The 26,493-nt window shown below is 48.0% G+C and overlaps 1 protein-coding gene across 1 annotated transcript; it reads left to right on the top strand.

Moving 5' to 3' along the window:
- Positions 1-1,545: 1,545 nt before the first annotated feature.
- Positions 1,546-23,339, top strand: LOC144245016 (uncharacterized). Its single transcript, XM_077780420.1, has 5 exons — positions 1,546-1,760; positions 8,655-8,851; positions 18,184-18,311; positions 20,775-20,921; positions 23,089-23,339. Exons 1-5 carry the CDS (start codon positions 1,693-1,695, stop codon positions 23,317-23,319), a joined length of 771 nt encoding a protein of 256 aa, XP_077636546.1. The 5' UTR covers positions 1,546-1,692; the 3' UTR covers positions 23,320-23,339.
- The last annotated feature ends 3,154 nt before the right edge of the window (positions 23,340-26,493 follow it).

Genomic DNA, 26,493 nt, shown 5'->3' with positions numbered 1-26,493 from the left:
ATATGTTTGCACGTATAGGAGGATTAGGAGGAACTTAATGGAGGACCATGGGGGAGAAGAAGGGGGGAAATAGTGGGGGAGAGGGAGGGAGGCAAACCATGAGAGACTCTTGAATGCTGAGAACAAACTGAGGGCAGATGGTGTGGGGGGAGGAAAGGGGGAAGATGGGCATGGAGGAGGGCACTTGTGGGGATGAGCACCGGGTGTTATGGAAACCAACTTGACAATAAACTATTTTTTTTAAAAAGTAAATAGAATTAGGAAAAATTGAATTTCCTACAGTATGATTTTAACATTCGTCTGTGACAACTTGATTGATCATGTGATCAAAAGATTGATAATGATGTTGGATGCTTGAATAACATGATTAAGATACTTTACAAAATGTTTAGAGTTTTATCTCAACTCCTAGACAATCTGTATTCGTTTCAAGTTTGCAGGTAATACTTCCAAAAAGTGAGCACATGCTAGGCCATAAAAGGCATCTCAAATGATACCAAAGTATTGATAAAGCCTATGGACTCTATTGTCTGACCACAAGACAATAAAAAAAGAACTCAATTCTGCCCTCCCCCCACCAAAACAAAAAACAAAGAACAAAAAAAACAACAGCTAAAACTACCCTCGTATGTTTGGAAACTTAAATAGTGATTCTCAATTCTTTATGGGTCAAAGAGGAAATCCTGACAGAAGTTAGAAATAATGCCAGGCTGGTTTGTCGTGGTCTGATTTTATTCGGTTGCTGTAATTCCACTTCTGGCAATCCCGGGAACACTGATACGGTAGGCAGCGGGAACCAAAAAGCCGGGTTTTTAGTGGGAAAAACTAAAAAGTCTTAAATAGCCTCTTTATTTCACCCATTTGTCCACAGATCTTGTGTCTAGATTTTATTTGGTATCTCCTCCATTTTATTCCCTGGGATTCATCTAAGAAGCCCCCCTTTCTCCATGGTTGAAAAGCCCACAGGTGTATCCTCCTGTGTTGAATACTTCTCAAGTGACCCCAAAGCTGTCATCACCCAAGTCTTTTCTGCCAACTGTGGGGACTGCTGAGAAGACACTCCTGGGAGTATTTACACAGACAACCAAATGACATCTCAAAAATACCAGCTGCTTTCATCTCTCGCAAACAAACTTCCCAAACTGTAATATCACGTCCAGATTAACCCTGGTCCGCCATTTTGCTGAAATAAATTGGCATCTCCCCTGTTCATGGGTGTGGGTAGATCTGACCATGTCTCTTTAGACTTCCAAGCACATAGATGTACTTGAACAGGCAAATGTTTAGAACAGCACCTGCTTCCAAATCAGGGCAATACCTGTAAGAGCATGGGGATGTCTTTTGCTTCACAGCGTACTTCCCAACCCAAGTAAAACACTTCCTTAAAATGGCACGTGCATTTGAACACAAAGGGGAGAAAACATACAGAGGTAAGCAGAGCCAGAATCCCTTCCATAGGTCTTCCCGTTTAAACAGGCTTGGGGATTCCATCTACAACCTCCTTACAGGAACATCATAATGTCAACATTCCAAAGGAGGCTGGAGCCCTGGAATCATGGTCTAGGATGCCAGAGAAAGGATGGAGAGGGATCCCCAAGACTTCTGGGATTTTGTACAAGAGCAAAGGCTGAGGAGTAGGAAATCAAGTGTGAAATCCTCTCAACACTGTTGAATCTGGACGCCACCCCAAGAATGTCCCACTTTGCTAATTGGAAGGTCTCCCAAGTATGCAAAAGCTTGACACCTTGTGACAATGTCAGGTAACCGACTCACCTCTCTCTTCCTTTATGTCACTGGGGATAAGTTCTGGCTCTCAGCAGCACTGGCTTCCTGACCCACAGGGTTTAGCCAGTCTGTCATCCAGTATTTTAACAACATGGATAAAGAAACCATTAAGAAAAAAAAAAGTGAATGTCTTCTCGATAAGGTGGAGGGGATATGGATATTTCTCTGTATTATTTTCCTTGAATAGTATTATAAGAAAAAGTAACAGGGGCGCCTGGGTGGCTTAGTCGGTTAAGCGTCCGACTTTCGCTTAAGTCATGATCTCGCGGTTCGTGGGTTCGAGCCCCGCATCGGGCTCTGTGCTGACTGCCAGCTCAGAGCCTGGAGCATGTTTCAGTCTGTGACTCCCCCTCTCTCTGACCCTCCCTTGCTCACGCTGTCTCTCTCTCTCTCTCTCTCTCCTAGAAATAAATAAAGCATTTTTTTAAAAAAAGAGAAAGAAAAAGTAACAGTTGTATTAGATTAAATGCATTCACCTCACGTGACTCAGCGGCTCTGGAGCCAAGGTCCCATGTGAAGGGTCAGTCTTCTGAGGAAGTCAAGGACGGGGCATTAAAATGTACATGGAACATTGAGAGGTGTTGAAAAAATGAAGCTCATTGTGGGTCATTCCTACTCTCTAATTCTGGAGCGCCCATTCCTCCTTGATGGCAGAGAGAAAAAAAGGTTGCCAGTCAAGAGTAATTTATTCTACTCCTGTTTGAAACATTTCACTTTGAGGTAAACTCAGCCTCATTTGGGTAAATACTCCACCAATTCAAGGGCGGTTTCTTCCTTCTCTCCAGGGGCCACTGCCCACTCCTCCCTCCAACATGGTATCTGGGTGCAGAGAGCAGCTGACACACCCTTCTGGTGAGGTCCTTGGTGTCCTCAGCTACCAGCTGGACTTGTCCCTAGATGTCCCGGGCTGGTGTTTACTCATGTGTAGCAGATCTCACCATCCTTCGTGGGCGCCCTGCTGCTGACGCCTCAGGTCCCTGTGGGTCCCTCAGATCACCAGGTCCAGGTGCTTTGTGGCCTCTCTCTTCCTTGCTCTGACCACAGACCCACACGGGGTCTCTCTCTCTGCACAGGGGCAGAGAGAAAAGAAAAAGAATAGTAAATAGAAAAAAGAACATGGCAGACATTAATCCAAACAGAGCTTCATCAGTAAACAGATACATGGATTACACTAGAAAAGTTCTGATAGGAATAAAGATGTTCTAAGCATATAAATGTCAGGTGGAATAGACTTTAAAAGATATTCTGTAAAGACAAGGAACGTTATCACATAACAAATTAGAAAAATATAAGAAACCAGAGACAGCAAACATCAGCAACGTAGCCCCCAAATATTAGGTTGAACATTATGAAACTGTCAATACTTGATGGGCCTACAAAAGCAGTGATTTCATGTAAAGTAAAAGTAAATAGAATTAGATTCCTCAAAAAATTAGCAATAGAACTCCCCTGTGACCCAGCAATAGCACTGCTAGGAATTTACCCAAGGGATATAGGAGTGCTGGTACATAGGGGCACAGTATAGAGCCCAAATTGGGGCTCAAACTCATGAACTGTGAGATCATGACCTGAGCCCCAGTCCAACTCTTAACCGACTGAGCCACCCAGGTACCCCTGCCTCCTGTTTTTTAATCCAATTTCACCAGTGGGGTGAGGTCAACACACTACAAAGCTTCCAGTTTGCAGACTTTGCTGGACGGTGACAGGAAGACCCCACCCAGCACCCCAACACCCTCCACTCACACCATAATATCTGTCAAAAGCCTTTACCAATAGTGTTTGTTTTCCATCAAACCAACAGCCATTTTGTTGATAAGTTTTGTAATAATGGCACGATGGGCTACTTGTGGTTACCAGCACAAGTAGCTAAGAACTTCACCTGTGGCATGTCACCTAAACTCCACAACAACCCTGTGACTTGCATATATCATTACCAATTTTACAGGTGAAAACATTGAGTTGGGAGATATTAGGTCACCAGCCTGAAGTCACAAAACAGAAATCAGCAGAACTAAGGACTAACTCAGGCCTCTCTAACTCCAAAATGTAGGCTTCTTCTAACCAAAGTAGACAGAAGCTTCTTCTTGCACAGCTCTGAGACTGGAGATACACAAACCAGAAACCCAGGGACAGTCTATTCTTCCAAGTCAGATGCCAGCAAGCCCCCCTCCAGATAATGCATTTTGCATTGCAGCCTGCTCCCCTGCGATCCAAATATTATGCTTCCTGGGATGCCTGGGTGGCTCAGTCAGTTGAGCTTCCGACTTCAGCTCAGGTCATGATCTCGAGGTCCGTGGGTTCCAGCCCCATGTTGGGCTCTGTGCTGGCAGCTCAGAGCCTGGAGCCTGCTTCGGATTCTGTGTCTCCCCCTCTCTCTCTGTTCCTCCCCTGCTTGCACTCTGTTTCTCTCTCTCAGAAATAAATAAACATTTTTAAAAAATCAAATATTATGCTTCGTAAAAGCACCATCCAGAAAAGGAAAGGAGACAAGCAAACAGAAAAGGAGATAAGCCAAGTAAAGAGTGGGACAGCGTGTACTCGGAAGTGGGCAGGTTGGTGGAAAAACAAACAGAATCTGCTGAAAATTAATAGGAGGGCAGAGACGCAGCTGAAGAAATGTAGAGTTGCCCTATAAAACAATGAGTTCCGGGGCGCCTGGGTGGCTCAGTCAGTTAAGTGTCCAACTCTTGATTCAGGCTCAGATCACGCTCTCCCGGGTTTGTGAGTTCAAGCCTTACGTCACGCTCTGTGAGGACAGTGCAGAGCCTGCCTGGGATTCTCTCTCTCCCTCTCTCTCTGTCCCTCCTCTTGCTTGCACTCTCTCTCTATCAAAGTAAACAAATGAACATCTTTATAAATGAGTTCCACACACTGAAACTCAAAGGACACTATTTAATATTGTAGATCGTGTCATCCCCTAGGCATGCCTTCAAAGCTCCAAGTCCTTCTTTCTCTCTATGTCATGAATCTCATTCTCCTTTCTGGCTGTTTCCACCACCCTTCTCAGCACAGGCAGCTCTTGTTCTCCCCTCGCCCACTCCTCCCCTAGCTTTTTTATTCCAGTACAGAAATAAAGTCTGATCCAAGGAGAAGTTGCAGAGGAGAAAACCCGTGGTTGTGTATTTCCATGAGCTTCACCGCTCGCTGGATTTATTGTCGACTCTTAAGTTGTCTCTGATCTGCCCAACTTGAGTTGTCTCGAGCTCCACTACCCATTCTTCCAAACGTTTCATTACTTCTAAAGTTATAATGATAAATGATAAACCTTACCCTCTCTTCTTTTGTTGTTGTTATTTATTTATTTATTTTTGAGGGAGAGAGAGCACAAGCAGAGGAGGGGCAGAGAGAGAGAGCTAGCAAGAATCCCAAGCAGGCTCAGCGCCGTCAGCTCAGAGCCTGACACAGGGCTTGAACCCACAAACGATGAGATCATGACCCGAGCTGAAACCAAGAGTCAGACGCTTAACCAACTGAGCNCTGATACGTTCACAACCAAATTTCCAGTCCTCACCTTCCACAAAACAGCTGTCGCTCCCCCAGGACCACCCTTCTCTGTAAGTGTCACCCACATCCATCTGTTGCTCAGGTCAGATCAGAGTCGGGTCTCTGAGTCTTCCTTTCCCTTGTCGCCTCCAGCCAGGGGGGCTTGTCAAGCCCACCCCCAAAACCTCTCCATCCCATCTTCCTCTTCCCACCTCCAACAACACACTGCTCACCACAGCTGATGCAGCATCTCCCATCCAACCTCACCCCTCCCCTCTCCCCCCTCCCCTCTCTTCTGCACAGATTTGCCAGCCTAATCCTCCCAAAATGCAAATCCATGCCTGGCATTTTCTCCTGGCTTTCTGGTTGCTTCTGGAATAAAATCTAAAACCCTGAACAACTTCCCACGGGGCTTTGCCTGACCGTCTCTGGCCTCTCTCCAACTGCATCTCACGCCACTTTCCCTCCCTGTCCTCTCCAGCCATGCTGGCTTGCTTCTTCTTCCTCAAATAGTCCAAGTCCTGGGCTGCCTCAAAGCCTTTATGGTTACCATTGCCTCTGCCTGGCTGCTCATCCCCTAAGTTCTCTTTGAATGGCTTCTTCTTTCATGTCTCAACTCCTAACTTTTTTGCCCAAAGAGCCATTTTGGACCACCTGATCCAAAGGGTTGTCCTCGACAGTTACTGGCTCCTTTGTTTACTTCCCTTCTGGCACCTTCCACAAACCACAATTACTTCACTTATATATTTACTTACTGACTATCTTGTTTCTGCTCTACTTCTAAGGTAGAGTTTGGGACCTCGTGTGGGAAGAAAACACCAAAAAAAAAAGCCAATAAAAAAAAAACCCATAGGTGTTGAATGAATGGAACCCACAGACAATCTCCCACCATTTCGATAAAGCACAGAGTCGAAGTGAAGAAAGAGATACCACCGCCTCTGTGAGGAAGCAAACATCCAGTTAAACTTATAAAAACATGCTCTTAAGCATAAGTTAAAATCCCAAAAGACATTTTTCTAACCGGCTATTTGGAGCTGTGGAATGAGATGCAAAGATAATAAACACATCTGATATGAAACAGATGGAAATCTGGTCACTGGTTCCTTGACGTAGAGCCCTTTAAAAAGTATTCTCTTCTTAAGTGCCAGAAGTCATGGAGGGCATCCCCAGCACCCCCACCACCACTCCAGTCACCGAGGACAAGGCAAGGCTTAGTTGAGTTCTGTAGACCCACCATCGTTTGCATATCTGCCTGGGTCTGGTCAAAGGGAAGGCACAGCTACAACTTTATAAACAAGCACCTCAGAGCGAGTGAGGCACATGAGGGTTCTTGAATAGGACACTAGAGATAGATCCAATAAAATATTTATGGAGTGTAGATTTCCTTAATGTGCCAAAATATGCCTTGCGGTTGTCAGTATACATGTTACAACTTGCTAGAAAAGTCAGAGGTATCTAGTGATCAGCCCCTGAGCAGATGTTCTTTCAAGCCTAAGAATTTGGTTTTCCTACAAAACTGCCCAGCTATTTGCAGCTATGCGGCACACCACGCGCTTAGATCTTTTAGGAGCAGCAAGAGAACCATCCTAAGTGAATGGGAGCTTCAGGAACTGCAATTCCAGAAGCCAAGTGTAGACTCATAAAGGAAAAATGATGCACCTTTTTAAAATATGGATGGCAGGGAGAATATTTAGGTTTCTGTCCAATATCAGCGAGGCTAGTTCAATGACGGGCGCTAACGTGAGGCTCCAAGTGCAGACACTGTTGCTTCTAATTCTTTAACATTTGTCTTCTAATGGTCACCTCTAGCAGGTGGGCTTTCAGATTAAATTATGTTGGCTTTCAGGGGAAAAAAATTAAACCCACATAGAGATGTTGCCACGTAGCACTAACCACAAAATGCCAAAACAAAACCCATGCTCTGCTTTCTGAGACCTTCCTGTAATGGGACCTTTCCAGACGAGGCTCAGTGAGAACCCTCATGGGTACACCCCCTCGACTTTCTGCTCCTAACGGACTTTGGTCATCACTGTGGATCTGAGCTTGATTATACACGCCCCTCCCACCCTGATATTCCCTTGCACACAATATTTTGGGTCTACTGTCTCTTGTTCTTCTCTATCTTTACCCAATACTTTGTCATCTCTCCATCCTCTATCCATCCAGCCACCCATCCAATAGAGACTGAGGATCTGCCTCATGCTAGATCTAGCACTATGTGCTGGAGAGCCATTAGGGAACAAGGCAGAGTCTATGACTTCATTGAACATAAAGTCTAACAGCGGAGGTAGGTATGAAACGGACCATTTATTTAATAATTGGTCATTACTAATGGAGGTGCTTGACAGATGCCAGGGACCAGAGGGAGGGCAGGTCTGCATCTAAGATGAGAGCTGGGGGGTGTCCCAGACAGCCCCGTAGAAGAAGTAATGAGTAGGCACTCCCCCAGGAAGATGGGAGCGTGAGGAAGGGAAGGAGGAGAAGGGTTACGTTCCAGACAGAGGGAGAGAGACAAGCCAATCCCAGAGGCCTGAGAGCCAGAAGCATTTCCAGGGTGCTGGGCTGGCTCTCCTGTTGAAAGTGAACTGGGCAGGAGGTTGGGTGGTGGTGGTGGTGGATGGGGTGGGGGTGGGGGAACAGAAGATGGAGAAGGGAACAGGGTCAGGTCGGGAAGGAGCTTGTGTGTCTTGTCCGGTGGGGGGACCTGGATACTTGAACATCAATGAAGAACTGTTTCCTATGTCCCCCAACACACACAAAAAATTGATATAATGGGAAATGGAGGGAAAAAAAGAAACAGAAAACACAGTTTGATGTGCAGTGTGTTCATCATACCCTCTAAAAAGGAAATCACTATGGTGACAGACAGTAGCTACCCTTGTGAACGAGGCATAAACTGTAGAGAAGTCGAATCACTACACTGTACTTCTGAAACGAAGGTAAGTAACATTGTGTCTCAACGATACATTTTAAAAATTAGTAAAAAAAAAAGAATATTGCTTGATATTAGAAAAAGAACACCAGATGTTCTAGATGCTTCCTGAGACCTCCCAAATCTCATCCCTGTAAGAACTGTTTTCTTTGTAATGTGTGTGTGTGTATGTGTGTGTGTGTGTGTGTAAATCTCTAGTGCTACCCCTGGAAGGGTGTGCACACCTGTTCTCCATTTTTCCCACTGCTTGGGGGATATTCTCACTCCACTCGTATTACTCCTCTAAAGCCAATACGCAAGGAGAAGCTGATGGCGTCACTTTCTCTTCTTCCCAGACTAGATGACTTTTCATCCAGTTGGAAGTTCGGGTTCCACAACTTCCTCTTAGGGCCTCCCATTTGGGGGCCGAGACCCTCAGAACCTCACTCCTGATGGTGGTTTTCTTTATGCTCAGAGTTCCCCACGAGAGGAAGAAGGAGAACAGGAAGCTAGTGGACCTGACAGCAGACCAGCCCTTATCCGATGAGCAGACGCCGCAGAGGGGAGAAGGTGCCCAGATCGCAAAGAACAAAGCCAGAGCCACAGCACATGACGGGGCTACCAAGGAAGGCCCGTCTCTCGGCAAGACAGGACCGCGGAACGACGCCAAGGGTAAGGCCAGCCCGTGGCCACAGGCCCAGTCCCCGTGTGTTCTGCAGACACCCTTTCGGGTTTAAACGGTGGGGTCCCGGAGCGGGGGCTTCTTACGCAAGAGTGGGGCTTCCAGGGTAGGAACCAGGTCACGGCTGCAAACAGCATCCGCAGAGCTCTGGCATCCACGACTGACCTTCTGCTCAAAAGCCCTGATTCCCACACGTAGCTGTGATCTGGGGCTGGGCTGAAGGGGCGCAGCAATTGTAATCAAAGGCCGCATGCACCAGTGGGTGGCCACATTCTGTGTTGTGGGTCCCAGGGTCCCAGTCTCACCTTCTCAGTGACAGGACCTGATATTTGAGAGGAAACGCAGAGCACACCATCTCCAAGGGACGGCGTTGCTCTGGCCAAGGGACGGCAGCCCCCTTCCCGTTCATCTGTCGCCTTTACTTCTGCTGAGTTGGGCTCTCCCACGCTGAGCTGCTTCGACGCCCAGCAAATACAGTCCTGAGCCCCAGACACTGGCCAACGCCCTTCGAGGATGAGGAACGCACCACTCCATGTCAGTGGTTGGCATCTTCAGAGCATAAGGCAGCGGCCGCGGTGCTGATCCATGCAGGGAACGGCAGCGAAACCCACAGGAAGCATGGCTCCCTGATTCTCTTTTTGTAAATTCTTCCCCCCACCCCCACTCTCTGTCCCTTGTCCCCAGCCTCACCTGTCTGTTACCCAAGGAGTGATTTGTCCTTGACTGTGGCCCTCAAGCTCTCATTTACTAACACTGAGTTACACATATGGAGTAGCCCGCACTGTCTGCGCCCAGGGACCTGGGGGAAGGCACCGGGCGAGTCATCTTTCCATCTGCAACTCTCTCTCAAGCTAAAGAAATCAAACCTCTTGCAAATACATCTCCATGGCATTTCTGCCAAGCCCGCCTCACTGACAGAGGAAGGAAATGCAAGGAGGGGGTATTTTTAAGGTGAAAAGTTATCTTTAAGCCTCATTTGCTAATTGGAACATGCAACCTTTTCCGATCATTAATACAGAGCAATCACTCACTCCGCATGCTCAACAGAGTGACAAATTACAGTTGCCACGAGGGGATACATAAATTCTCCTAATTACCTCCAGACACCTATCCACGCGGAATCAGAAAGGCTTTACTTATGCAAGCATGGCTCTTTTTTTTTTTTTTGAAAATCATAGTTTTCCTTCCCTAAAAGTCTTCTTGGTTTGAGTCCCAATGAACTCAATTCGGGACCAATGAAAACTGTGACAGCTGAGGCAGATAAGAGGGAGCCTGGAAATTTTTTCTTTCTTTCTTTCTTTTTTTTTTTTTTTTTTTTTTGCAAAGCTTGGTCTTTCTTCCCCAGGAGTGAAACTAGCAATTAAGGAGAATTGTAGGGTAAGGAAAGAGAAGAGAAGTAGCAAAAGTAGGAGAGAGAGGGGAGACCCTTTATTTGGGGATAAAGGCCTCAGCCTTGAAGTCAAGCAAGTGCAAAATCTTCATGGCAGGCACAGTTGAGAATGAACTGTCAAGTTCAAAGGCGTGTAGGAGAAGCCTCTGGCCTCCTCCCGTCTCCGAGCTCAGATGCTTGCTGAGGGCATGCACAGAAAGCCCAGGGCTTTTCCAGATACTTCCATACAGCAGTACTAATATTCCCTCACACTTCCCACCCTCCCTATTTCTATTCCCTTCCAATGCTGTCGGGGGCTCAGAGGCCCCTTTGCTTTTTGACCTTAGTTTCCCACACAGCAGCCGTTCATACGAAGTCAGCTAAGTGACAAGAACTTCAGGGAGTGCCTAGGAGACAAAAATGGATTCTTTCACTCCGTGCATCTTTGTTGAGCTCCTGCTCTGGAGCGGGCTCCGTTCCAGCGCTGAAAATACCACGGTGAATAAAACCGATAGAGATCATCAAAGGCACAAATGCAGCACGTGCATTAAGGGGCCTCATTCCAAGCTGTAGCTCATCTCCCCCCTTACAGAGCAATGTGGGCAGAGGGTGAATCGAGCCGCACACACACCCGCTCACAGTCCCGTCTGGGCCAAATCAGTGCCCTCGGGAGCAGGCCAGTGCTTTGGCTCCCTGAGAAAGCAGTGCATCTGGAAGCTTCAGAAACATTTATCTGGGGAGCCTGGAGTTCGGAATCCGTAGGCTGCAGCCGCGTGAGCCCTTCTGTTTCTGATTTTCTTCCCACTTGAAAGTCACTGGGCTTGTCTTCCATGTGGGGGTTTGTGCCCACTTCTGACCCCAAAGGGCTCAGGAAATTACAAAGCAAGTTTTCCAACAGATGCTTTGAGCAGCGTCAGACAGTCCCACACAGACAGGCTCTCACACCCTCTTGCAGGCCAGACGGGTGAAGAAGTAAAATAGGCCTGAGGTCCTGAAGCCACGGGAGGTCTGCAAGGTGGGGGAACCTGAGGAAACACCCAGAGGTGTAGGATGTAAAGATCAACAGTGGTGTGTGTGTGTGCGCGCGCGCACGCATGCATGAGCAAGGCAGAGGGAGAGGGACAGAGAGAGGGAGGGAGGGAGATTCACAAATGTTTAAGAAATGGGCAAACAGCCTCCCTTGGAAATGTGTGGTTTGCACAGCAATTTTTGGAATTTCGGGGCAGCGAGTAGCTGGGGTAACTGAATCCCAGGAATCTGCAGCCGCTCTCCAGTCAGAAAGCCATGTGTTGTATGAAATCCGANCCCTCGGGGGGGGGGGGGGGGGGGAATCTGGGGAGATTTGGAAGATTGTAGATCAAAAGGAGAGTTTGCTGCAATTTGTCAGTCAGGAAAACACAGCGCTCAGCCCAGTATTGGGTAACACACATCCTGTCTAAACACGCTTGCACCAAGCCTTGATGGTTTAGCAGAGGACAACTTGGTTTTCTGTGAAAGCGACAGAGGACTGGGAAGGAAAGGAGGGGAGACAGAGCAAAGACTCAGAGACAAAGAAAGGGCCACCACTACAGGCCAAGCGGCTTTGGCAAGTCGCTCCAGATTTGGATGCTTTGGTTTTGCCTTGAGCCAAACGGAGCTCATCATGCTCAGAGCCTCCGAGGATCACCAAGGCGGGAGAGACCTTCAAGGTCGTGTAGTCTGACCACTAAGAGACTGACGCATAATAGACGCTAAGTGACTCTTTAGTTCGTCAGTGAAGTCACTGAATGAGGAGCAAATGCGTGAACACAGAGACCCGTGCCCAGTGTCCCCGAAAGCAACAGTTCAGTCCAAAATGCCAGCAGTGACGTGACCATCTATTGAGAGGGTCCGCCCTGTCTTTGGCAGCTGTGACTGTCAGTTGTAAGCAAATCTAAATCCAAATCCAGAACTGCCTTCCGGAAGCTTCCATCGCTCATTCCAAGTCCAACCACTGGGGCCGTGGTGGGGTGGAGGGGGGGAATGGGTTTGATCACTTCCGCTGGGCAGTCTTTTAGAGAGGCGACAATTACTGCCATGGCCGCCATTGGGTTCTTCAGTCAAAGTATCCCACCTCCTTCGGCCACATCCCAAACAACAGGGAGAGTTTTAGGGTTTTAATTCTTGCACCATCGTCGTCGTCACGGTCTTGTGATTGAGCTACAGTCTGTCTGGGTGCTCCTGAGCCAAATTCAGTGATTCAGCTGTGATTGGACCAGGAAGGGAAAAGGGGGCCTGTCCCCTTCCCGGTCTAGACCCGGTGCCTGTTGACGCAGGCGACTGCCTCACTGGCGTACACAGTAGCTCCGCCCACTCATCACACCCCAAACCTCAATGTACTTTTTAGATCCCAGACAGACGCCCCGTGAAGGGTTACTCAAAAACAAAGAGCAACTCCTTCTTGGGTCCTCCGTGCCTCAGACCGAATTAAACACATCAGGGCCCGTGAGTGATTCATTATTGTGGCTAAATTCTATTTCAACGGCCCTACTCCCCATCCAACACCGTTATCCATTATACATTCCTCCCATGCCTCCGGCATCCTTGAGTCCCCCCTCTCACTGATTATAACTCTAGAAAAAGATCCTTAAATTATAATAAAGATGTTGAATTATTCCTTCCACATGTTGACACTGGACAGCCGGCCAAGTGTTTTTCAAATGCTTGGGGAGCGTGCTTTATTTTTTATATTTTTATATCAAACAGAATTGCATTTGCCCTGAAGGCATAAAAAGAAAAAATTTGCACCAACAGAATGAGGAGTGTGTTTCCCCCATATGACAAGATGTCCAGAGAAAGGCAGTGCAGGACTGTAGGAACTCCGTGATGGCATCAGAGACCCGAGCCATTCATAATCTACATCTCCTTATCCTCATGTTCACAAAATGGCTGCTCACCTCTGTGCATCACATCCACAAGCCAGAAAGAAAGAAGACCGATTAGTGAAGAGAAAAGAGAAAGAAATGTTCGAGTTGACTAGAACACAGTAACTTTCCAAGACATCCCTTCTCCACCAACAGACTTTTACACAAACACACACACACACACACACACATACACACACACACACACAACCCCTGGAAAACCTGGATTAAAATGCACATTACTACTAGAAGTAAAGATTAGCTTTTCTTTAAGGAAGGGAAACTAATAATCTTGATGATCTAAACTCAGAAAAGTAGGTCTGCATCCTCTCAACGGGAGCAAACCAGATGGGCGTCACCACGTGACCATGGCCATGGCTTTTGTTTTTTTCTTGAGGTCTCTTTGATGTTCGGTAAATTGGCTTTTGTGCTTCGGGTCCTGATTAAAAGCGCCTTCTTCATCCCTTCTCCTGTGCATGACTTACAAATGCGTCTACTTGTGGGGATGGCTTGGAGGGTGAGTCTGAAGACACCCTTTCCATGCCTGTGGCTCTGATCCTACCATGTGTCATAGGCTGACACCTGCTGCTGCTTTTTAAAGCTTTTTTTTTTAATGTTTATTTATTTTTGAGACAGAGAAAGAGCGTGAGCAGGGGAGGGTCAGAGAAAGAGGGAGACACAGAATCCGAAGCAGGCTCCAGGCTCTGAGCTGTCAGCACAGAGCCCGACACGGGGCTTGAACCCACGAACTGTGAGATCATGACCTGAGCTGAAGTCAGACACTTAACCAACTGAGCCACCCAGGCGCCCGACAGCTGCTGCTTCTGACCGCACTTTGTTTCACAAAACAGGAGGCTTCAGCGTTAGCTTGGTTTTGTCCGATTTATAGTTTACAGAAAATCAGTGAGCTAATGCAGATGAGCCTTATTTCGCAAACTGATGGCAATGTCATGGGTAAATAGCAAGGGGTCAGAAATGATGGGGTTCCCCTGGCGGCTCCACCGTTCCTAATGTGTGACCTTGGCCAAGTCCTATAACTTCTCTGCACTATTATTCCTTCACTAGTGTATACGTGTTCCAGTGCCGTGTAACAAATTACTACAAATTTAGCAGCTGAAAACAATGCCCAGCTTAGCTGGGTTCTCTGCTCAGTGTCTTATCTGAGGCTCATCTGAGGCTCATTGCCAGAGTCCATCTGCTTGCAACTTTAGAAATCATGGTGTCTGGCTTCTGTATGGCCAGCATGACTTGAGTCTCAAGTCCCTTGAACTTCTTTGAAAGGGCTCACCTGATTAGGTCAGGCCCACCCAAGAGAAATTTCCTTTTCATTAATATAGCCTCAGCTGTTCAGGAACCTAATTACATATGCAAAAATCGCTTCATCTTTGCCACAATGTAACATAATCAAAAGTTATATCTTTTCATATTCACGGGTCCTGCGCCCACTCAAGGGAAGGGCACACATTAATAGGGGCAGAATCTCAGGCCTGCTTAGAAGTCTGCCTAGCACACCCTATAAAATGAAGATACAGATATGACCTATCTTATACAGTTGCTTTGAAGTTGTAATGAGATGGTGAATACAACAGGAAGCATCCGGTAAGCAGCAACTGCTGTAATTACTCTAGCATTTCTGAGCATCTATTACATAGCAGGCCCCACACTAGGAGCTGTGGATTCAGGAAATAATAACGTGAAGCCTGGTCCAAAAAAAAAATCATGGCATTTCTCTAACACTTCCCACCCTTGGTTTGGACCCCAATGGTTTTTAACCTCAGCTTCGCGTGGTTGAATCCCCTAGATGGCTTTTCCCAGGGTCCCACCCGCCAAAACGCAGGTGCATTTGGCCTGGGGTGCACCCTTGCTTTGGAATTTTTTAAAGCCCCCCCCAGAACACCCCAACACACCACCAGCCCAAGTCTGATTGTTTCCCAGGGTCTGAAAGCCAAAATCCCCTTAGGAGAAACTACCGAGGACCAGACAAACCAGACACATGAGCAGCGATAAAGCATTCTTCCTTTTACTTGGAGCAAACATTGAAATTTAAGACCTTTCACACCTTTTCAAGGGGAGTCTTCCAGGCCCTGACTGCTGGTCCTTTTAGCGGACAGCCCACCTCTGGGTGGGGAGCATCTGGGATCACGCTGAGCACAGAAGAAGTTGCCCATGTAGCCAAAAAAGCTGCTGGTGCTCAGCCTGTCTTCCTCATGCTCAATACTCTGTTACCTGCATATATGGAGCACCTACTATATGTCCAGCTTCAGGCTAGGTGCTGGGACTTCAAAGACCAGAAGTCTGCCTTCCAGAGTGCAGAGTCTAATGCCAAGATGCAAAGATAGCCCTTCTTGTACCAGACGAGAAGTGCTTTCTGGATTGAGGGCATGGAGCTGGGTTTTATCTTGTAAATAATCTTTTTAAAACCTTCTCCATTTTCTAAGACTATGTGTATCTCTCTCCAGGGTTTAATCACTGCGAAGAGCAGTCTCTTTCCGACTTCCCTTGTATCTCCCTGGCAGCCATTCTCCCCACCCCCAGCCCCCAAAAAATTATCATCAAGGAGAGGAACATAAAAACCGCCAAAATGTCATAATTGTTCTGTAAGAAAAATAGAGCAACGTGAAACCCCATTCTCCTCTTCTCCCATCCCTTCTAACCCTCCAGAGTTTGTCTCCAGTGTGCAGGGGTGTGCCCCACAACCCAGGAGGGCATCCTGAGCTGAACGGATCCTGCTGAACGGATCGCCAGTGCAGCAGAAAGCAGACTCTTATTGACTGAGGCGGCTTTGGCAAAGCCCAGGGACACTGGATTCCTCTTTTGAGATAACACTGAGCCCGCGCAGCCATCCGAGACAGAGCAATGTGTGGCCTGGTGTTGTAAAATTGGGGCTGGATTTGCTTTGCCGGGGTCTGGAGGGGAATGTTCCCCGCCCCCACCCCCCCACCAGAATAACATATGCTCCTACAGAGACCTGAGAGGGAGGTCAGCTGGCATCAGTGTCCTTCAAAACCCCATCCCCCTTATAAACACTCACCGAGAATTTACCATGTGCAAGGCCCTGGGCGAGGCGAGGAGAGCCCACCACCACCCTCCTTCTCCCAATGAAAGTGGTTAAAATATCACAACTTTGCTGTGGTCCTGAATCAGGATTCCGGCGGACCCCAGAAAGGATCATTCTGAGTTATGTTTTTATACCTGCTCCGGCGTCCTGGGGAAATTGCTAGGTCAAGCTTGCTTCATTCTTTATTTTTAAATTCTGTTGGAAGAGCCAGGCTTCATCCCAGGCTGCTGAAAGCTTTCAGGAACTGCCTGAGCCGGCGCCACCCAGACCCAGGTCTCCACGGCTGTCCACACATTGGCTCCTACAATCCAGAGGAAGAGAAACGAACCTAAGACCATGGCTGGCTCGGTTGCAGAAAATGTCCAGAAAAACCTACAGATGGAGTCTTGTCTTTATTCATGTCTCTGGTGCATGTTGAGGGGGGAGGGGATAAACATCTCCGTCCAACATCCGGAAGTGAGGTTACACGGAGGTAGAATTGCTTCCCACGCCTCAAAGTTGCCAGTGCGAAAATTAGTGATTAAGGGTCAAGATGATGAGCTCACTTACTCTACGCCTTGGGAGGCTTATATTTCTAAGTGAGCCTTGTCTCCCTGAGTTGGCTTAAATGTGGCCACACGTAAAGGCTAGGATATGAACTGGATGGCTTCAAAGCCCCTTGGAACCCTGGAATCTGTCACAGAGTCAGGCCAGCCAGCCCAGGCCCGGTTTGCTGGAGGCTTGGTCATGGGCCAGATGTCTGTCTTGTGTCAGGATTTTGAAATCGCTGAGAAGACTTCAGAATCCTCATTTCTATTTTGGAAATTGGTGCTTGTCTGCTTGCAGTAGGGGTATCTTGAAGCATTCGCTAATGCAGGGGTTGGCAAATGACGACCCATTAGGCCAAATTTGTCCTGCCATCTGTTTTGTGTGACTAGCAAATTAAGGATGGTTTTGCCATTTTTAAGTGGTTGGAAAAGAGAAATAGGGAGAGTAATATTTTGTGATGCATGAAAATGATCTGAAAAGTTTTATTGAGCTATAGCCACACCTACTTATTTACTTGGTACTATGGCTACTTTTTTTTAAGTTTATTTTGTGAGCGAGACAGAGACAGAGAGAGAATTCTACGCAGGTTTCACACTGTCAGTGCAGAGCCTGATGCAGGACTTGAACTCACGAACAGTGAGATCATGACCTGAGTTGAAACTAAGAGTCAGATGCTTAACTGACTGAGCCCTCCAGGCACCCTGGGCTATTTTGAGCAGCAACAGGCACATTGTATAGTTGCAACAGAGATTATATGGCCCAGAAAGCCTAACATAATTACTATCTGGCCCTTCCAGAGAAAATTTGCTGACTTCTATACCAACATAAAAAAATAATTCTTGGGTGCACCTGGGTGGCTCAGCAGTTGAGCGTCTCACTTCAGTTCAGGTCATGATCTCGCAATTTGTGAGTTCAAGCCCCACATCGAGCTCTGTGCTGACGGCTCAGAGGCTGGAGCCTGCTTCAGATTCTGTGTCTCCCTCTCTCTCTGAGCCTCCCCTGCTCATGCTCTGTCTCTCAAAAATGAATTAATGTTAAAAAAAATAATAAATTCTGCACAAATACAAAAAAGTGAGAGGGTCGCATAATCCAATCTTTAATTAACCTAATTAAATAACCATCTTGGAGCCTATGATGCTCTGTTCTACCCTGTTAAACCAGCAGAACAATAATTAACTCAACTCATGTGGCATCAGCAAAACAGGGCAATGATGCGCCTGCAAAGAGACTCGCCCACCATGCTTACCACATTCCAGAAAGCCAGTCAGAGCATCATATAGGTTCAGTGTGTCTCCCAACCAGAGTGCTTTCATTCTTGGCTCTGGGTTGAGGGTCTGCTTCCTTCTCTGTGGCGAGAACCTCCCTGGCTAATCTGTGGGTCAGGGTCAAACACAGAGACATTAATCCTGGTGGAGGCGGGGAAGGGGCCAGCACTGTGCACAGATCCTACAAGACGGCATCTCTCTCCTCCCCTCCTTGTAACAGACTGGAAGCTGCCGATCCCCCTGGGATCTGTTTATCCACCATCAGTCTCGAGTCTGAGCACCACCAAAGCTGTGGGCCGAAGCTGGGACTTGCCTCCTCCCATAGCAAAGAGCTTACGAATATGTGACGTAAGTCTTCCAAGGGTCCCCTTTCTTCCTTGGTGAGAGGAATGCCCACACAGGGATGAGCTGAGCAGACGAAGCCCTGATGAACACAAGAGTAAGTGGTTTCTATGCCCTGCCATCCCCTCCCAACCCCCCTCACCTCTGCCACCGTGTAAGACCAGCACAGGGAGAGAAACGAAGCCCTGAACAGGTCACAACGCATTATAACCTCATCAGGACTCCCCAAAGGGACAAAACAAGAAATCCTCAAAATTGGACAGTTTTCCAACGCTCCGAATGGTCTTTTTCACCCCAGGGCCCATCCGTTCCTCCTCCTGGCCTGAATACTGCACATCCCCTAGAACCTTACCTTGTGGTTAACAGGTTCATGGTGCTTTGTGAGAGAGGCGTGTTTGAGAAGTTTGGTGGTCATCTAGGTCTGTTGTCTTAAGACCCGGAAACGGCCTTCTTCCAAACTTGACTGCTTGCTCACGTGACAAACTTCCGTCGAGTGCTTACTGCGGGACACGTAATCGTGTAGATGGACAGTCGTGCGGATGGATGAAACAGAGACCCTGTTCTCATGGATCTTAGCGCCTGGTTGGGACACGGTCAGGGGGAGAGACACGCACAGGAAGTCAAGTGGGGGACACAGACCCTTGGGGTACGTGGTATGGAAGCCCAGAGGAGGACTTTACTGCAGCTGAGGGGGTGGGGCTTAACTCTGGTGGAGGTGCATTGTCCTGAAAGCCAACACCGGAGCCTGAGAGGTGGACTAGAGTGCAGGGGGAGGGGAAGACACCCGGGCAGAAACGGAGGCACAGGCTCACTGTGCTGTCTATGTGATGATGGAGCTGGTGAGGCTGGCTCTCCCGGAGAAAAGCAGCGTGACAAGTCAGGGACAGGACGAGCTCAAAGAGCCTGGGCTGGAAGCCTCTCATGGTGCATTGGAGATGCACTCTGCCCTCAGGCGGTTCTGGCCCAGTCCCCAGTGCTCAGGGCAGCCCGGGTCCGTCTAAGCTCCGGTGGCTTCAAGCCATCATTCTTCAAGGTGGGCTCTGAAAACCACCTTCCTCGGATCAGAGTCACCCCCACCCCGAAGCTACGCAGTGACTTTATGCTTGATGCAAGAGAAGGTGACAGAGGGACCTCAGGAAAGCCCTCTCACCTGGCTGGGTCTCAGTTTCCCCATCCAGGAAGTGGGATGTTTGATTTCTGGAATCCTTAGTGGCCGCTGGTTTTTGTCAGCTGCTCCGCCCGCCCCCAGAGCTGCGATCTTCTGGATCCTTACAGTTGATACTGGAAGAAATAAAACAACATGTGGCTTTGTTTCCTGCTGCGTGGGGGGCAGGAAACGGCCTAAGGCCCCTAATTGGGATGAGGTTCCTGCGGTACGTCCAGCTGCCCACTCCTCAGCAACCTCCGCCCTGGCAGGTGCTGTCAACCAGAAAGGAGGGCACTTTTGGCCATCAGCAGCCGGAACCCATCCACTCCCACGTGGCCAGCTACGTGCCTGCCTCCGTGGGCATGAAAGGCTCATGATGTAGATGGCGTCTGTGTTTGCTGAGCCTCCTCTGCAAACAGGGAGTGCAGGGTGTGCCTGGGGCGGCCCCATGGCCAGCACCTAGGCTGGGCGCCGCTCTGCCACTGGCCACACATGGGCAGAGCAAGAGAAGGTACCAGCCGCTTGGAGAAACTGATGTACAGGTGGAATGTGACACTCTGTGGCCGGTCCAAAGAGGCGAGGGCATGAGATGGAACTGGGGAAGGTGGGGTGGTGGGGAACCCAGAAGACCGAGTGAGAGTGCGCGTCACAGCGGTCAGGAGGTGGGCCTGGCACTGCCCCAGCGGCGGGCACCCAGCAGGACACCCTCCCAGAGAGAGCTGGGTCTGGGCAGCGGGCGCCGTGAAAGGGAACCCTCTGGCTTGGGAAACCTACCACGTACCTTTGGCTGTGTCTCTCCCACTGCAATGCAAGCAGGGCTCCTTTGCTCCTCGGTTTCTAATAGAAGCGAGATGAGAATCACAAGACAGGACCCTCTGGCACACATGACACCCTGAATCCTGCCTGTTGCCTCCAGGAAGGATGGCCTTCAACCCAAGGCATGCTTGACTCTCCAGTTTCATACCCACCATGCCATTTCAAGGCTGGAAAAGGACCTTGTAAATAATCCACCTTACCGGTGGATGGTGAGTCAAGGTCCTGCAGTGAGTGGCAAGCTCCTAAGGAGAGCTCAGTGCCCTGATCCTCAATCGAGTGTGCCAGGTTGCCAGCAACAAAGGGAAGGGATGGCCCTTTTATCTGCCTCCCGAGGCCACAGAAAATTAAGAGAGGTAAATGGAAGTCCAGCTAATAAGCGAGAGGCATGAACAAAGGCTGCCTGTTTTTCAAAGTGTGCTTTGTCTTGGTGTGAGCCCCTGGGGCTTGGTCAACACACGTTTGCGCAGCGCCTCACGGCAGGTGCATGTGGCCCGTCTCCCCCGCAGGGCCCGTTCCAGCACTCCATGGACATGAAGGCAGAGAAGAGACTGGCCAGCCGGAAGGAGCGTCGTAGCAACTTTGGAGATGTCAGCACGCACAAGTGCTATCAGCTTGGGCAGATCTTCAGCCCTTTCCAGGCCCTCAGCACCACGGTGAGTCAACTTCTCCTTGAAAAAGGTGTTTTTCCAAGTCTTTTAGTGAGAACTGCAACACCCCCCCAATTCTTTCACTTTTTAAGAAATGCATTAGTCGGTTCTGGCCACAAACATGCTGCATAACAAGCTACTCTAAAATTTGCCAGCTTTCACCATTACAACCATCTCCGTTTCTCGCCCGATAGCCTGCAGAGAAATTGACTCATTCCTCTTCTGTCGACTGCAAGTTCGCAGGGTAGGCGGGAGTTAATTCCTGAGAATGAGGATCCCATCTACCACAAGAGATGAAGTGTAGCCTACCTGAAGGTCGGTTAGCTTTAGGGGGAGATCTGAAGGCAAATGGTTGAAGCCGTGGTGTTCTGAAATAAGACCATTTCAAGAGGAGAGGGGGGGCAGGGGAAAGGGGAAGTTTCTGGGATAAAGGAAGAAGGTTCCGGCTCCAGTTCCTCTACCTCCCCTGTGACTTTCTGGATTCCAGTCAATTCAAGTGGGACCATTCCCAAGTGCATTTCCATAAAACCATTACTGTGCTGTCTTTGTGATACTTTCTAGACATAGCTTCTTATGATTCTAAAATCTGAGCGTGCATATGAATCACTTGGGAAGCCTGATTATAAGACCTCCAGGCTTATAGGGATTTCAATTCAGAGGATTTGGGTGGGGCTTGGAATGTCCTTCCTTAACAAATTCTCTGCTCACCACCTTTATGCATCACCACTGGGGCACTCGTTCCAAACCTCGTTCATATCAGCAGCAGCCCTGGGTCTGGAGGGAGCCGGTATGGACCACCACCTGTAGCCCAACCCAGCTCAGCAGTGTGCACTGCAACCCAGCGCTGGAACTTTCTGCTCCTCGGGAGCTTGCATCCTTTTCTGAGCTTCAGAATCACCTGAAGCCATGCTAACACTCAGGTTTGGCCCCGGAGCCATTAAACCAGAAGCTCTGGGCGTGGCTCCCAGGCATTGGCCTGTTTTAAAGCCCCACTGGCAATGGATTGGGAACAGCAGTACCAATGTGCTGAGCCCATGTCGTGCACCAGGTACAGTGCTAAACGAAGAAGTTTCGGGGTGATGGGGGGGTCATGGAGTCTAGAGCCGATATGGACAAGGAAGAGTTCTTGAAGATGTCTTTGGTGCAAAAATATGATTTTATTAAAACACGGGGGCAAGAAGGGCTGCACTGGGTCCTGACAGGTAACTCATTATATGCCCTCAGGTTGGGAGGGGATCAGGGATAGAGTGAGTCTCTAAGGTATTTTGGAAGCAACATTTCCAGGACCTTGACGGGCTAGCTGTTGCTAGGGAAACGTCACTTGCTACCGTTTAATACAACCTCAGTCGTGAGACCCTTCAGATTAGGGGCATAGCTCGGAGGATGATTGCCTGCATATATCTTGGGGCAGTTGAGATAAAGGAAGTTGACTTATAGGATCCTCAGGGTTGGGATCATGTTAGGCTAAGGTTCTCTTTTGCCTGCAGCAAAGTGCCATTATCAAGGCAGCTGAGCTCCTAGAGAGAAGTCACTGCTGACTTCAAGGACTTGTCAAAGGGCTGTAGGCAGTAAGGGGATTTAGTTTTTCATTTGCCTTAGCTTCCCACATCACTGTGGCAAGCACTTAACCCCCTTTCCTCTGTTCCTGGGTAGCTGGGAGTGTCTGAGGAATATCACACATGTCCCACATGGGGAAAGGGGCTGTATTTTGCCCTCAGCCTGCCTCATACTCCTTCATGACTAAAGGCGACCAATTCTTTTTTTTTTTTTTTAATGTTTTTATTTATTTCTAGGAAAGAGAGAGACAGCATGAGCAGGGGAGGGTCAGAGAGAGAGGGAGTCACAGGCTCCAGGCTCTGAGTTGGCAGTCAGCACAGAGCCCAACGCGCGGCTCGAGCCCACGAACCATGAGATCATGACCTAAGCGAAAGTCGGACGCTTAACCGACTAAGCCACCCAGGCGCCCCAAAGACGACCAATTCTTAATGTCCATGACTTCTACCATGTTAACATCACCCTTATATTACCGATGAAGCAAGAGAAGCTGAGATGTGTTAAGTAACTTGCCCAAGGTCGTCATTGGTCAGTGCAGAGCCGGGATATGAACCCAGGCACTGGAGCTGGCTCCCCACCCCCACACTCAATTTCATTGCCACCCTTCTCTGCTGCCTAGGAGATGCGAACACTGGTATTTCCCCGAGACCTGCCCATGAGTCGGCGCATGCAGAGAAAGGGCATTGTGTGGTCCGCTGATGGGAATCACCACGATTTCTCCCTGTCTTCCACGGAGCTGGGCTCCAGAAAGGATGGCGACAGCCACTCAAAAGAGAAGCCCACAAGTCACCTTAAAATGCCTTTATTCCCCCCGGTAGTTAAAGCAACAAAATCTAATGACGTGAAATAATAAAAGTTTCAAAACTGCAATCTGGCCCCTTGCTGCGAGGCTTTGCATTGAAACGATTAGAGCCCAGAGACTCAGGAATGCCGAGAAGTTCTCAGAACTGACTTAACACTTAGGTGACACTTTGATGATTTGAAGAGTGCCACCAACAGGCTTCTGCGGGAATATTTTGGGGAGGATGAAACAATTAGGAGCTGCAATACTTAACTACAAATGAATCCTTAATAAGTATGTTTTTCTCCAGAAGTCTAAAGATGCGGGGAGGGGATGGTTACAGTTCAGTGAATCAAGGACCTCACCCTTTCCATCCTCTAATCTACTATCACAGAGTGTTAGCTGGCAAGCTTGGGATTCCTTCTTCATGGTGAGAAAATGGTTGCCACTGCACCAAACACCGCATCCTCACATGACCACATCAAGCACTGGAAGGGCTAGCGTTTCTCCTCATGCTACAAATGCATGCACACACGTACACACACACACACACACGCGCGCGTGCCCAGGGAACCTCTCCTGGGAACCACCCAGCAGAGTTTTCAGCAATTCTCCTTGGCTGGGATGGTGTGACTCACCCATGCCATAACCACAAGAGCAGACTGGTAAGGCAAGTGTTGGGTGTTTTCTGGGAAGCAAGCTCTGCCATCAGCAATGGAAGGTAAGAAAATGGCTGATGGGGAGGCAGTCAGTGTTGGCCACAGTGGACAGTCACCGGTTTGCAGGTCAGACCATTACCACGAGAAACTTCTATTTGTGCTGAGTGGAAACCTTCTTATAATTTTTAAGCATCTGTCCTGAGGTTGCTCCTCTAAGAAGCTTCCTCCACCGTAACTAGCTTTCATTTTCCTTTGATTTTAAAAGTAATGTATCGGGGCACCTGGGTAGCTCAGTTGGTTAAGCGTCTGACTTCGACTCAGGTCATGATCCCACGGTTCGTGGGTTTGAGCCCCATGTCAGGCTCTGTGCTGACAGCTCAGAGCATGGAGCCTGCTTTGGATTCTGTGTCTCCCTCTCTCTCTGACCCTCCTCTGCTCACGCTGTCTCTCTCTGTCTCTCAAAAATAAATAAATACATAGATAGATAGATAGATAGATAGATAGATAGATAGATAGGAAGATAGATGATAGATAGATAGATAGATAGATAGATAGATAGATAGATAGATGAATGAATGAAAGTAATGTATCCTTGAGGGGGCGGGGGGCTCAGTTCGTTGAGCCTCAGACTCTTGATTTCTGCTCAGGTCATGATCTCACAGTTGGGGAGTTTGAGCCCCACATCGGGCTCTGTGCTGACAGTGCAGAGCCTGCTTGGGATTCTCCCTTCCCCGCTCTCTCTGCCCCTTCCTCCTCTCACTCTGTCTCTCTTGAAAGGAATGAATCAACTGAAAAAATAATTAAAATTTTAAAAATTAAAAAGAATTTNAGAATAGTGACCTAAATCACACTGTTTAGAGACAACTAGTGTTTGCATCTGGGCACATTCAGACTGTCTTTCATTCCCTCGCCATTACTGGGATTGCCGGCTCTCCTTTAGGTCTAGATCTCTTTCCCGGGGTTTTGACTGGGTTCTCTTTTGCCCCCGTAGCCTGATGTCTTTTGGAAGGCCACCTGTACCACTTCCGGGTCCCTTCCCGTGTTGCCATGGTTACCCAAGTCGGGGCATCTGCTTCATCACAGCACTGTTCTCAGATTTATCGAGGGCTTAATCTTTCTTTCAATGTGTTTGGTTTTTTGTGTTTGGTTTTTTTTTTGAGAGGGAGAGAAAGAGCATGCGTGAAAGTGGGGGAGGGGCAGAGAACAGAGGATAGAGGGTCTGAAGTGGGCTCTGCACGGACAGCAGCGAGCCCGACGCGGGGCTCGAATTCACAAACTGTGACATCATGACCTGAGCCGAAGCCAGGCTCACCTGACTGAGCCTCCCAGGTGCCCTGGCCTTAATCTTTTTTTATACCATCATATACCTTTATACTTAAATATCATCATATACCTATATACCTTCATATATACCTCTTTTTTTGTTGTTTTCCTATTTTTATTATTTTTAATGTTTTTATTTTATTTTTGAGAGGCAGAGTGAGACAGACCGTGAGTAGGGGAGGGGCAGAGAGAGAGAGAGGGAGACGCAGAATCCGAAGCAGGCTCCAGGCTCCGAGCTACCAGCACAGATCCTGACTCAGGACATGAACCCACAAACCACAAGATCATGACCTGAGCCAAAGTTGGACGCTTAACTGACTGAGCCACCCAGGTGCCTCCTTCATATATTTCTGAACTGTCTGCTATGCAGAAGTTATAACTCTTCTTTGGGGCACAGGCCCTCTTTTTTTCCCTCAGGTTTCTTTTCTTAATTTAATTTAATTTAATTTAATTTAATTTAATTTAATTTAATTTAATTGTAAACTCCAGCATAGTTACCACACAGTGTTATGTTATTTTGGGCGTACACTACAGTGGTTGAACAAGCCCGTACATTGCTCACTGCTCATCACAAGTACACTCCTTCATCATCTGTTTCATCCATCTCTCCACCCACCTCCCCTCTGATAACCATCAGTTCATTCTCTACAGCTAAGAGTCTGTTTCTTGGTTTGTCTCTCTTTGTTTCCTTTGCTCATTTTTTTTTGTTTGTTTCTTAAATTCCATATATCAATGAAATCATATGGTGTTTGTCCTTCTCTGACTTATTTTGCTTAGCATTACACTTTCTAGATCCATCCATGTAGTTACAAATGGCAATATTTCATTCTTTCTTATGGCTGAATAATATTCCATTACATGCATATCTTCTGTATCCATTCATCCATGAGTGGACATTTAGGCTGCTCCCATAATTTGGCTTTGTATATAATGCTGCTATAAACATAGGGACGCGTGTATCCCTTTGAATTAGCATTTTTGTATTTTGAGGGTAAATATTCAGTCGTGCAATTACTGGATCATAAGGTAGTTCTATTTTTAATTTTTTGAGGAACCTCTCTGCTGTTTTCCAGAGGGGCTGCACCAGTTTGCATTCCCACCAACAGGGCATGAGGGTTCCTTTTTCTCCACATCCTTGCGAACACTTGTTGTTTCTTGTGGTTTTTATTTTAGCCATTCTAACAGGTATGGGGTGATATCTCATTGCAGTTTTGATTTCCATTTCCCTGATGATGAGTGATGTTGAGCATCTTTTCATGTG

Source organism: Crocuta crocuta, unplaced genomic scaffold (assembly GCF_008692635.1).
Source record: "Crocuta crocuta isolate KB4526 unplaced genomic scaffold, BGI_CrCroc_1.0 scaffold288, whole genome shotgun sequence".
NCBI lineage: Eukaryota > Metazoa > Chordata > Mammalia > Carnivora > Hyaenidae > Crocuta > Crocuta crocuta.
This window is presented reverse-complemented; position numbering and strand designations above follow the sequence as displayed.